The following is a 12,936-nucleotide window of genomic DNA, read 5'->3' as shown; positions in this document are numbered from 1 at the left end:
ACCTTTGGAGGGAAGGAAGCCCTGCTCACTACTTCATTTCAGACCTCAGGCCTCCAGACGGGAGAGAATACATTTCTGTTGTTTTAAGTCACCAAGTTTGCAGTAGTTTGTCTTAGCAGGCACAGGAAACTAATATACGTGCTAATGACATCATCCCTAAACATGGAAGACTCAAAATGTACAGCCTGCAATCTCGAAACCATATTCTGCAATAAAATTCTGGTCACCCCTTTCACAAAGCAGGGTTCCACACTTTGATATTTAACAGTGAACCCATCGTGGAACAAAAATCTTCAGTATCAGGATCCTCCCCAAAGTCTGATTTTTGGTCAGTCCTCCCTCCTCTACGTCCCACATGAGCCCCTTGGATACAGGTTCCAATACAAGCTCTGTGGCTGCCAACCCATGACACATGTGCACACTCAGATGTCACTGCCCCATTGGTAGGAGGACCCCCTTCCTCTCTTTTTTGTCTCCCTGTGGCATACCTGATTTTGTCCACCCCATGGCCTGCCCCCTCACCACTCTCTGAACACTGAAGCTCTCATTTGTCAATTCCAATCTCTCCTTCCTTCACGGTCTCACTGGGCTCCTACTCCCTGTATGATGCTGCCCTTTTAATACTCTATATATACCATCTTCAAAACCTAGAAGCCATGGAACAGAAGCTTGATTTTCAAAATGCATTTCAAACACAGCTTTCTGTAGTTATTTAATTTATGCAAATCTTATCTCCCCAGTCAAATTGTTTGCTTCTTGAGGCAGGGACCAAATTTTGTATCTCTTTTAAATCCTTCAAAGAATTAATGTCTGCAAGGTCAAGACCTCATTTGACCTGAAGCACATGGTACCCACGTTCCCAGTTTCCTCAGCAAGCCATCTGTGATGGAGAAAATATTTCAGAAACAGGAATCAGTCTGTTGGTTCTCCATGCAAGAGCTGGAGTCCCAGAGAAATCAGACTCAAGGTGTATCTCCCTTCTAAACAACCAGGCCTACTGATTGAGAAAGCCTACCTGCGTTCAACTGGGAGGAAAAACACAATGTTATTCCCAAGAATGAGGGTGTTACAGAGACATTTCTCCCACCAATTGACTATATTTTCCAGCACAATAAGAGGATTCAGGATAAAACCTGAGAATAGATGGATAAAAACAGATGCGATATCAATAAGCGAGCGACTCTGACTGTTCAAAGCACTGACTCTAGGAAGCAAAGCAGAATATTAATGTCAGACAGACAAGCAGATAAATAGAGGTCAAGGGAAGCCAATGTAGATTAGACTGAGGCAGACTAAATGGTGTTTGTAATTTTTATAATATAATCATAAAATTATAATAGCAGTCAATGAGCTGAATTATCCTTTTTTTTTCTTTTTTGTGTTGCTGGGGATTGAACCCAGAGCCTTGTGCATGCAAGACAAGTGCTCTACCACTGAATTACACCACCAGCCCCTGAAAGTATATCTTTTAATCCTTACCACAACTTGTGAGGTGGGTATAATTGTTATGCCCATTTTAGAGTTGGAGAAGTTAAGGTTTGGAGAAGCTAATCATTTGCCCAAGTTCTGCTGCTAGTTAACGTTCAAGGACTCAACCCAGGTGTGCCTGATCAAAGTCCATGACACCAAGGACCATTCTCAGGCATAGAAAACTGAGTGTCCATCCAGACAGCCCTGACAGATGTTGGAGCTGGACAGAGACCACAGTTTATCCATGGCAAAGTGGGTTTCCAGACAGGTCCAGAAGGTGCCAGCTCTGTCACGGGGCACTGTGTTAAGGCCAACACAGGTCTCTAGAAAGGAATCATCTAGTTTTACAAATCATTTTACTAATGATAAAATTGAGACTCAGAAAAGTAAAGTGCCTAGAAATGAAGTTTGCTTGTTAAGGCTTTGTCAGTTTTCTTTTGGGTCTTCTATGGCATACAGTAGGCAGGACATAAGCAAGATCTTCAGGGTCTCTTAGAGGTGAATTGCAGATAATGATGTCACTCCCACTGGCATCTCTCGGTTTAATTCTACAATGTATTTATTGAGGTCCTATTTCGAGTCCAGTATCTTGCTAAGAGAGAATAAAAAATAAGAATGGAAGTCCTTGCCTTTGTGATTTGAAAAATAAAGTGGTTGAGTTATAAAGGGGTCATTCATACACACAGGCATCTATGGATTCATTCCACAAGTATTCACGGAGTACCTTCAAGGTGCAGGTGATTTTCAAACTACAGAGCAATTGGTCCTAGTTGGAATATGAGACTGGTGTTTACCATCTTGTTCTTCTGAGCCCCTACTGTCCATTTAGTTCAACTACTCCAATTTAATTACCTATCCTTTAGTGGTCTGTGTACCCGGGAAGACTCTGTGGAATCTAACAGGGTGGTTAAGAGTTTCAGAAAAATCCAATAAGTTCCATTAAATATTTATCTGAGTAAATACCAGAAAAACAACAATAACAAAATACTAACCAGACATTCTCTAGGATATGTTAAGATGGAGAAGAGTTGCTGGCCCTCTCCAAGTCCTATCCATCCCCTGCCAGGCAGCCTCAAAAAGGCTATTATGTGAAAAGAGACTAGGGGACCTACAGAAGGTCTGCTGTTTTATACAAAAAGTAGGTCCACAGTTCCCATAAGCCCTGGATCAGTGCCTTCAACGTGCTCACATCCCTGTGCGCCCCACCAAGGATGCTCTCTTGTGTCTCTAGCCCTTCTTTATCTTGAGCTCCATTTTAATTTAACTTCATGTGTGTGTGTGCGTGTGTTTTGGAGGGGGGAGGGATTCCACAGCACACAATTGTTTCACCCCTGGGCCACATCCCTGCAGTCAATCAATGTGACATCCCTGAACTTTCTTTCAAAACATAGTCAGTTTACTTTTACAAAGCTCTTACTATATTTTAAGCACTCTACACAACTTCATTTCTTTGCTCCTCCCAAGAATCCCATGAAGCAGGTACTTTCATTATCTTCTTTTCTGCAGACAAGGTGACTGCATTATAGAAAAATTAAGCAACCTGCCCAAAGTCCCACAGTTAATTGGCCAGGTTTGGATCTAGATAGTGTACTTCTAGGGTCTTTCTCTTAACCACTGTGCTATCACTTTTTTTTTTTTCTTATCAAACAAAGTTTTACTGTAGGTAAACATCAGAATTCAAATAAAAGTTCTCAATTTTAAGAGATGGGATCTTGCTCTGTTTTCAGTCTAGCCCCAAATTTCTGGGCTTTAATGAATCTCTTGTCTCAGTCTCCCAAATAGCTGGGACCACAGGCATGTGTCACTCTAGGCTCATAAAGTTCCTCTCAGGTTCAGATTTGGCTACAGAAAACCTTCTAACTGCCTTAAAGAGGAAGGAAAAGGAAGAGAAAGGAAGGGAATGGAATTCCTCCCGGAACTCAAACTTTCATCAGGGCTGCTCTGAAAGGGGATGAACCCTGGTTACCTGAGACATCCAGACTATTATTAAACTTGAACTTCCTGAGTAGAGGGATACTAATACAGTGATAGATGAGTAGCGGAGGGGCCTCCAGTATCCTGGGAGGGAGAAGCCGGAAGCGCACTGCTAAATGTCAGCATGCCTCTAACACATGAGCAGTGCAGCCTTCAAAACCACCCGAGACCAGGCAAAGTTTAATTTCAGACAGAGTAAGAGGATCTCAGGTCTCTTCACACCTTCTCTGGGACTTGAGGTGGCCCAAGTTTTCCCTAGCACAGATTGCAACTCCTGTCTCAAGGTCTTTAGTGCACAATTTCCTTCTAAAATAATGAATGGAAAACTAAAATAATATCAGTGTCTGTAAACAGAGAGAGTTAAGGCAATCTCTTTCCCAGAGCATCTCGTTTGGGCAGAATGGGCTTCGACAAAACCATTGTCAGAAAAGAGAGTCTTGATGGTTTCCTGGGGGAACTGCAGCTCATTCGGTTGACTAAGGACAGGCAGCATTCCCTATGTGGAACTCCCTGGGTGTGTGTGTGTGTGTGTGTGTGTGTGTGTGTGTGTCGTGTCGTGTGGTTGTGGCGGTGGTGGTGGTGGTGAGGGTCCTAGGTCTATTCTTCCAGGTCGAGGTCAGGCCTCACAGAAAAGACGGCTCCAGCCTGAGTATTTGCATGGCCCTTGCCTTTACCCCTTTGATTATGCAGAAACAGAAGTGAATCCTGGGCTGTGTATCTTTTCATTAGGTTTCTTTCCAGAAAGTTGGGCTATTACTGCTTTACAAACTATAAATCTGACTTCTATTGGCAAAGATAAAATGAACAAATGAGAGGTGTTACTAAAGAAACAAGATGTATAAATCAGAGTCCTAGGTTCCCTTTCCATCCTCAACGCAAATGCGGGGCCTTGGGAAGATCCCTGTCCATTCCCTGTGCCATCAGCATGGTGTCTTACCGGCCGTGACTTACATGCAGTGGTCTGTGAAAAGCCAGGGTGGGCCCTGGCGTGGGGCAGCCCTGCCTGTGAATCCCTGCTCGCCACTTGATGCTGTGTCCCTCGTCCAAGTTACCCAACCTCAATTTCCCCATTGCTAAAGTGAGGATAATACACAACTGGCTTCCGGCACACAACAGGTCTGCTTTCCTCTCGCCCCCATTCTTTTCCCGCTTCCTGGGGACCTCAGAGCGACTCGCGTTTCTAAGGTTTCTGGTCAGGCCGCCGGCTAGGCGCAGCTGCTCCAGCCAGGACCAAGGTGGTGGCATCCCCCATGGCTGAACCCCCTGGGCAGGACTCTCCTCCCAGGGTGAGGGGAATCGGTCTCTGCAAGCGTTCGAGTGTTGGACGCGCCCCTCGGGGAATCCCCGCGGCGACTCCGCGCTTCGGCTCGTGGCACCTCGCCCCCGCCGGCCACAGGTCGGGCCGCCTCCCGGCACCATCCCCTTGGCGGCCGCGGCCTCCAGGCCAGAGGAATTTTCCTCTGGATCCTGCTAGAAGCCTCGGCGCCCGGCATGAGGCAGCAGAAGGGCAGCCCAGCGCGCGTCCCCGCACCCGCCCGGCAAAGTTGGCGCCGGGCGCGGGCGGGCAGCCGCAGTCCGAATGAGGGGCGCTGAGGCCCGCACTCCGCACAGCGGCCGCCCCGCGCCGCCCCGCGCCCTGTCAGAGCGGCCGCCGGCAGCTCGTCCACTCACCGCAGGGTCTGGCCCGGACCTGCCCTGTCTCGCTGCCATCGTCCGGCGCCCGCGCTGAAATCCGAGCTCCCCCTCCCCCGTTATCTGCTGGGCGGCGCGGGGAGCGCCAGCAAGTTACGCGGCATCTGGCTAAAAATACTGGCTCCCTCCGCTCCGCTCCGCTCCGGTGCGCGGGGACCCTGCGCTCGCTCTTCGCTCTCCCGGCCGCCCGCCTGCCAGCTAGCCAGCCGCTAATGGGATCTCTTCATTTTCTCTCCATTATTATGTCAGATGGGAAAGTTAATGCGAAGCGATCTCCCGAGAGAAGGCACCTGCTGCCAAGTCCAGCGGAGGGGGTGCGTGAAGGGTGTGGGTGGGGGTGCGGTCCGAGCTGCAGGTGCCGGCCGGCCCCGGCGGGCGCAGAGCGAGCGTCCTGCTGCTGCAGAAGGGAGGCACACACGTCCAATGGAGGTGAGGAGCTCCAAGCTGCATGGCGCTCCCGCCCTGCCTCCTGCTACCCCGGCTGCCCTAGTGAATGGGCCCCGGAGCCTGCAGAGACGGCCAGGGTGAGCTCAGCAAAGTCTATTTATGCCCCACAACCAATTTGCATGTTTTGAGCTCTTGCATCGTGTCCTGAGATACCAGTTAATCGCCCTATTCCAGATTCTGCGGGAAAGCCGCCACGCGAAATGAAGCCGAGGAGCAAGAGGCAGATCTGTTACTACTGCCTCACTCTCCAGTGTGACGGTGTTACTGAAATACCACGCGGGGCTGTGGTCCGTGGAGCACGCTCCCAGTTTTCTGCTCTGGGACCATCCCCACCTTTTCTGAAGTCATTTCAGGGGCGGATGTGAAAAACATGTCAGGGGCTGGCAAAGTCTTAGGGGTGACATCAGGGATGGTTGAAAGCAGGTTCAACTCTGAACAAGGAGAAATGATCAGTAAAAGCCATGTCAGGTGAGAGGACCATGGCAGTATTGCTTGTTCAAGTCATAGATGTTTTGTATCACGGGCCTGGCTTCAAATAGCAGTGGAGATACAATACCAATACTCTCTTCCTCACTCTTTGCCTGACTTATGGTACAGCATAGCTGTGTGTCTGAGGAATAAAGGCATGAGCACCTATTAGTTGCTGAACATTACCTCATTTAACCCTCGCAGCCACCCATAAGGTAAACAGTGCTATTATGGTTGCATGGATGAAGAAACAGCCCAGAGAGATTAAGAGTCAGGGCCAAGGTGACCACAGTAAAGGGTAGGTCCTACTGGCTTACAGCCAAATTGACCCCAAATTCTTCCACTTCCTAACAAAAGTGCACTCAGTGCCAGGAAGAGATGGTGTGGCAGGTGTCCCTGAAAGTTAGGGAAAAACCCTGAGACTGTGTTATAAAGTAAGGTGTTCTTTAGAGCCATGCAGCAATTGGGGGAAGTCCCAAAGAAGTGGAATATATAAAGATCAGGAAAGTTAGGATGTGGCCAAAAAGGTCAATCTGAAGTGTCCTAATACAATTAACTCCTTGCTATATGAAAAAAATGATTTGAAGACAGCAACATCAGAATTCTCCAGGCCTTCAGTCCTTGACACTATTGGAGATTGAACTTGAGGACAGGCATGCTCTGGAAGGAGCTGGAAAATGCCCACCTTGCTGTACCAAACAGCAGATGTTGGTCTAGAAGTGGGCAGTCACTGGACCCCATTCTCCCCTGGTTGAACACATTGCTAAAACACAGGCCACCCTGTAGGTCTCTTGCCCCATGCCTCTTAAAACTGCCTCCCAGATTTGTTAGAATCCTCTATACAGAGAGTTTCCATTAATAAATTATGGTTACTGGAACAGCCCTGATTCCAGCCCCAGAGAATATCTCAAGGGATTCTAAAGCACTGTTCCAACATTAATATTTAGCATGAGAGAAAATGCCCTACTCAAATGGAAAATGAATAATATGTATAATACTTTCAAAAATACAAATGCAATTGACTTACACAATGAACTGACAGTTTTAAAACTATTTGAGTACAAATGACATATTATGAGTTGCATATTTAAGATTCACAATTTGCTAAGTTTTGATATACATATACATCCATGAAACCATCACCACAATTTATATAAACATATCAATCACCTCCAGTTTCCTCATGCCTCTTTGTAATGCATCCCTGTCTCCTACTATCTAGTTCACATCCTTGCCAACACTTGGCATGATCAATCTTAATTTAGACATCCTAACAGATATGGTAGTATCTCACTGTGGTTTTATTCACATTTTCCTAATAGTAATATCTTTTCAGATGCTCATTTGTCTTCCATATATTTTCATCAGTGATGTATGTGTGTATCTTTTGCCCATTTTTGAATGGAACTATTTGTTTTCCTATTATTGAATTTTGAGAGTTCCTTATATACAGAGTATCTATCTTAAAGGTGAGAAAAACTGAAATCTTACAAGCAAAATATTTAAATTTGGATAGCAAAAAATGCCCCATCCAGTTTTGGTATCCAGTTTTTAAAACTCCTAACCCAAATGTTTTTTATATTATACGATGGTATGGGTTATATACAATCACAAAGAAAAAGATGAGGTAGTCACAATGGACCAGAAGCTGAAGACGACCCATAGCACTATGAACGTAATGGGAAAGATGTATTGTCAAAAGACATTAGTACACGGGACTGCCAAGGATCCTTGACATAGCCATGATATTAGTCTCATTCGGGCTGAAGCTTTCAAACTTAGATATGGGAAGAGTTAAGAAAGGCCCAAGATGAGAAGAAATGATACAACTATAAAAGAAATGATACAACTATAGGCCTGAGATTCAAGGAACTGAGATGATTAACAAGAAAGAAGAGAAGGCTAAGAAATATAGCCCTTAAGATGTATACTTCCCCAGCAGTAAGGCAGGGACCCCCAGAGTAGACCTAATTACATGGTACCCTCTCCCAGGTGAGGTAGCTGGCACCAGGACTATTATCAGCTCCTCACCAGCTGAGGAATTTGGCTATCATGCTCTTTATTCCAGTTCCTTCCTCCTGGTCTTTCCCACCATCTCCCCTAAGTGACCAGCACAGTGTGTGGCAGCACTGGTCACAACACTTGCTGACTGATGTTTGAAGGATGGCATGCCAGCCATTTATGCTCATCATAAGGAAACTATGTCAAAAAATTAAATTGATATAGAAAAGATTTAGACTGGACAGAAAGAATTTTCCAGCTGTGAAGGATATATGACTTAACAGAATTCATTATTCAGAAAGGAGTGATTCTTTGCTAGTGAGACTTCAGGATAGCAGAGGAAGATAACTCACCATTTGATATGGCAAATAGAAGTACTGCATAAATTAAATGAATTGGAAGTTTCTCTTTGGACCCTGGGGATTCAGAAGGAGAAACCATTATATTTTCCCCATAACTGACTGCCTCCTCAACCTTCCACTACTATCATACCTTCAGACACCTATAATTCTTCTTCTTCTTCTCCATCTCCTTTTTTTTTTTTAATACTTCAAGGTTGCCCTTTTCAACGCAGGTATTAAGAGTGCCTGGTAGATCTACCAACGAGAGTCACCAAAATCACACCAGACCAACAGAACAAAATTGATGAGCTAAAGAAAAAGCTAGAGGTTCCCAACAAGGACACCAGGCCACTTGTTCTATCCTACAGCTTCATGGACTCTGCAGGCTTTTCCACGCTTGCTAAATACTGTACCAACTGCCTCTCTGCAGCTCCCTCAGCACGCAAGCTTAATGACGTGCTGGAGGCTTCAGCGTGGAGCTCTGTCCTCTAACCTGCATTAAACTTTGTCAGGAGGGGGCCATTTAGGGAAGAAGAAAGGGAAGAAACTGACTGGGCAACACTTAAAACTTCTGGCTTGCTTCTGGCTTGATGAGGCAGGCTGTCACCAGGATGGTGGGAACCTGGGATGGTTGATGGGTACTTGCAGTGGATCCCTACAGGGCTGAATCACTCAGCTTTTTCATAAAAACTGTTGGGTTTTATGTGTGTGTGTGTGTGTGTGTGTGTGTGTGTGTGTGTGTGTTTGCTTCCAAGCCTGCAACAAAGAATCCCAAATAAGAAGTGGGGTTTTCAGATGATTCTGCCTCCCAGGATACTTTGGGGGACAAGAGCAGGATGATTTAAGCAGTAGTCAGCCTGATATGCAAGGTGACTCTTCTGCAAAGGAACAGCAGAGCTGAGATTCATGGCAGACCCAGAGTTCCAGAGAAGGGCATCCTGGCTTCTCAGCCCTATGGCAATGGCCATCCTGTTGTAACCGGCCTGTGGAATCCACTCAAACCTGGAACTAAATGCAACAACATAATTTGCTTTCCAGCTTCTTAAAATACTTGATGTTAGTAGGTCTGCAGTTGAGCTGTGTGTTTTGATAAGGGAAACTACTTTTCTGAGCATTGGTTTCCACATCAAAGCAGCTTCACCTACCTCTCCTAGTATCGTGAGAATCTAATGTGAAAATGCCTAGCTCTACTTCTGACACATAGTAGGTGCTCAATCAATGACATCTGACACTCCAGGTCCCCTCCCCTCTCCTTCTTCCCAACTAAAGTTTTTGCTAAACCTCTCCCCCAGAGTTATGAAGTGTTACTGATTTTGCTTCTACCCTGGAAAATTTAGGGCCTTATTATTATTTATCCAGGGTCTAATACCCGTGGCCTAGGACCCCAAGTTGCCATAGCAACTAGACCTCTGGGACTTCTAACACACTCTATTCAATTACCATGGTTTCTGCATGGAAGAAATGATTCTCCAGTTGCATATCCAATTGAAGCTGCTCTCCCAAGACATGTCTGCCAGCTCCTCTCACAGTATTCCTGCTGCATCGTGACCTGCTGACTAGTACAGCTTTGCTCCTGACTCTTCTATCTGTTCTGTGCCTCACCCACCCAGGGAGTCACCCCAGTTCTTAGAGGCTCTGGGTACCACTGATAAGGGTGGGTACCAGGAGCTCCACCCTTTACTGAGAAAGGCCAGTTTATCGACCCTTGGGAACCACCCTGGGGAGTGTGTAAACCATCAAGACATCACTGTTGGGAAATTGTTATTTCTCACATACACAATTGCACCTTCCCTCCTCCCCTCCTCCCCAATTAACTAGAAAGCACTTTTATGGAGTGTTCCATAAAAAGTTCCTCTGAGGGGTTTGGGGTGTACCTCAGTGGTAGAGACTCTGCTTAATAATGTGTGAGGTTCTAGATTCGATCCCCAGTACAATAAATAAATAACAGTTGAGTCAAATAAGAATACAGCCCAACTCCCTTAAAACTTTATCATTTCTTTTTAACATTTATAGGAGGGGGGGGGGGAGAAAGAGAGAAGGAACAGAGAACAGGAGCCTTGGTTGTTTTTCCATTTAACATTGTGTAGTACATTCCCAGTGGCCAATTAGGTAACCCTGGGTGCCTGCCTCCCTGGACGAAGAGATGGCAAGTATGGGGGTATATTTAGGGAGTGACCAGAGCCGGGTATCAGGTCCCACTGTGTTGGCACTGATATCCATCGTGTTCCTTTTAAAAGGGTTGGCAGCCCTGGAGTCTATTTTTAGACCCATGAGAAAGGTGCTACATGGATTCCAGAGAAGGCCAAATTAAACCCGGATTACTGCAGGAGGGAGGGAGGGAGGAGCAGAGAGTGCAGCTGAATCTAGGATTTTCTCTTCACTTACATACAGGGTTCCCCTCATTCCTGGGATCAGATATTGACTGTCTTTCCAAAGGTATCAACTTGAGTTACATGCCCACTTTTGGGGACTGTCACATGATCCCCAATAAGCCCATGGGTTGGAAAAATTTTCCATGCTGATCTATTTCTCATAAATGAGGTTTTTGGTTTTCTGGTTTTTTTTGTGTGGGGGGGTGTTATGTGTGATTGTGGTTGTGGTTGTTGGCACTGCAGGTTCTAGTATGAAAAAATCAATATGATTTTTATTTGTGTGTCAAATCATATATTCTGGAATGACCACTTTATTCAGCAGTGCAGAGCTCACAGTCTGGAGTTTGCCAGTAGGAGCACCCAAGCTAAGTCTGAGCTCCCAGATGGTCATTGTCCTCGCACCCCAAAAGCCAGTCCCTTGTGCTAGAGAGAAGGGGGAGTGGACCAAATGGCAAGTCTATGAGAAACAGGACTATTTTCCAAATAGTGAGAAATATACAGGCATCCAAACACCACAGTCTCATTAAATAGCCAGATGAAGAGAACAGAATGTTTTATGTTCAATAACAAATCTCAGCTTCACTATCCATTTCTCTTTTTGAATAAGAGAGAGAACTGGATTTTCTAAAAAATGAAATGCCCTGAAAACAAGCAAATGTTTCTGCAAAGAGGTGCTGGGACTTCCAAGGAAGTGAATAAAGGCGAGGTGTCTTCTTATAACGATTCATCCGGAATCTCCATGGCACAGAAGCACTCCACTCTGGTTTCTGGAGTTAAATAGGGTTGTGTTGAGGAACTACAATTTGGTGCAAGAACAATAGAGGAACCCACCAAATAGGAATTCCTGATCAGCTTGGTCAAAACAAGATGTGAACGTTAGCACGGTACTGGCCACACACCAGAGACTATAAGTATTAAATGAATTGGAATCTCACTGAATCCAATTGCTTTCAATTTTAAAATGAGCCACATCAGTGAAAACAAAAACAATCAGATGTCCAGGCTGGTTAACTAATCTGTTCATTTTCCCACAAGCTGTTATGGCTCCTGTGGAAGCAGTCTGGGAACCACTGTCCTTTCCTAGATGGGGAAGTTATGGTGGCTTCCCATCAAGCCCTGGGCCATGCCACAGAGAAAGGGCCCTGCACCACAATCCACACCTCTCTGTTCTTTTTTTCCCTACAATCTCCAGTTGAGACCCATCAGATCCATTCTGCTTCTTCCCTCTCAGGCAACAAGGCACAGAATTCTTCAATCACTCTTACCTCCCTGCAAGGAGGTAAAAAGTTGGGATGTCATGTGGGTGCATCAGTATAATTCTAAGAGAGACTGCTGTCATCGAGTGTACTAGCCCATGTCACCTAGCTACGCTTCATTTTCTCCACTGTGTGAGGAAAAGGCTGCATTTAGAACTGACACTTCAGAATGTATTGCTGATTGGGGAACCCACACTATGGGGAAAATGATACATTTTGGAAAACATGTATGAACTGCAGTGCCAGAATGGTCTCATTTACTAAAAGTACCTCTGGAGTTTCTAACATTATGGAAGCCTTCCTCTACAGCCTGCTGGTATGGGAAGAGGAAGAGTAGACATTAGAGAAATTGCAAAATTAAACTCTGATGATGATACATGGAAACTTTTTTTTTAACTTGTAAATAGGTTTGCATATTGTCAGTGAACCCCATGGTTCCAGAGTTTCTGAAGGATGCTCCAGGGTCTGCTCAGACAATCCTGTATGGCATGCTTACCTGGAGCAAGCCAGAATCCTGCCCTTCCTTAGAAATGCAATCCTGCCTTATAGGAACCATCATCCAGAGCAGGAAGGGCTGCCCAGTGATCCACTCAGGATGATTCACTCATGTCTCCTACATGACCTTGAAGGGACAGAGTCAGAATGGATGACCCATTGCCTGTCATAGGAAGTCCTGCCTACAGATTCCTGAAGGGGCTTTGTTCTGAACAAGGCAAAAGAAGCTCCAGATAGCAGATACTAAGCCTTTTGAGGTAGCTTTGGATCTTCAACCCAAGAAGTGCAGTTTGACCAGCCTCTGGAACACAGTTTTTCCATCTTAGGATGGCAGCCTTGGGTCATCTATTAAGAAACAGGCCTGGGAAGATCAAGCTTTGGGATCCATTCCATGGCTCCTGGCCCATGAAAATTCACTGT

General features: G+C 45.6%; 1 protein-coding gene across 6 annotated transcripts in view; it reads right to left on the bottom strand.

Annotated features, from left to right (window-relative positions):
• Positions 1 to 12,936, bottom strand: part of Ank1 (ankyrin 1) — a 216,224-nt gene that overhangs the window by 97,033 nt on the left and 106,255 nt on the right. The window contains exon 1 of one of the 6 annotated variants that reach the window (XM_047550108.1): positions 5,116 to 5,568. The exons of 4 other annotated variants lie outside the window; for them this stretch is intronic. In XM_047550108.1, the coding sequence (XP_047406064.1) occupies positions 5,116 to 5,154 (39 nt within the window). In that variant the 5' untranslated portion in view covers positions 5,155 to 5,568. Of the gene's footprint in view, positions 1 to 5,115; positions 5,569 to 12,936 lie in introns of those variants that run through there. One more of the 6 variants, XM_047550109.1, reaches the window with a different exon arrangement.

Source organism: Sciurus carolinensis, chromosome 4 (assembly GCF_902686445.1).
Source record: "Sciurus carolinensis chromosome 4, mSciCar1.2, whole genome shotgun sequence".
Lineage (NCBI taxonomy): Eukaryota > Metazoa > Chordata > Mammalia > Rodentia > Sciuridae > Sciurus > Sciurus carolinensis.
This window is presented reverse-complemented; position numbering and strand designations above follow the sequence as displayed.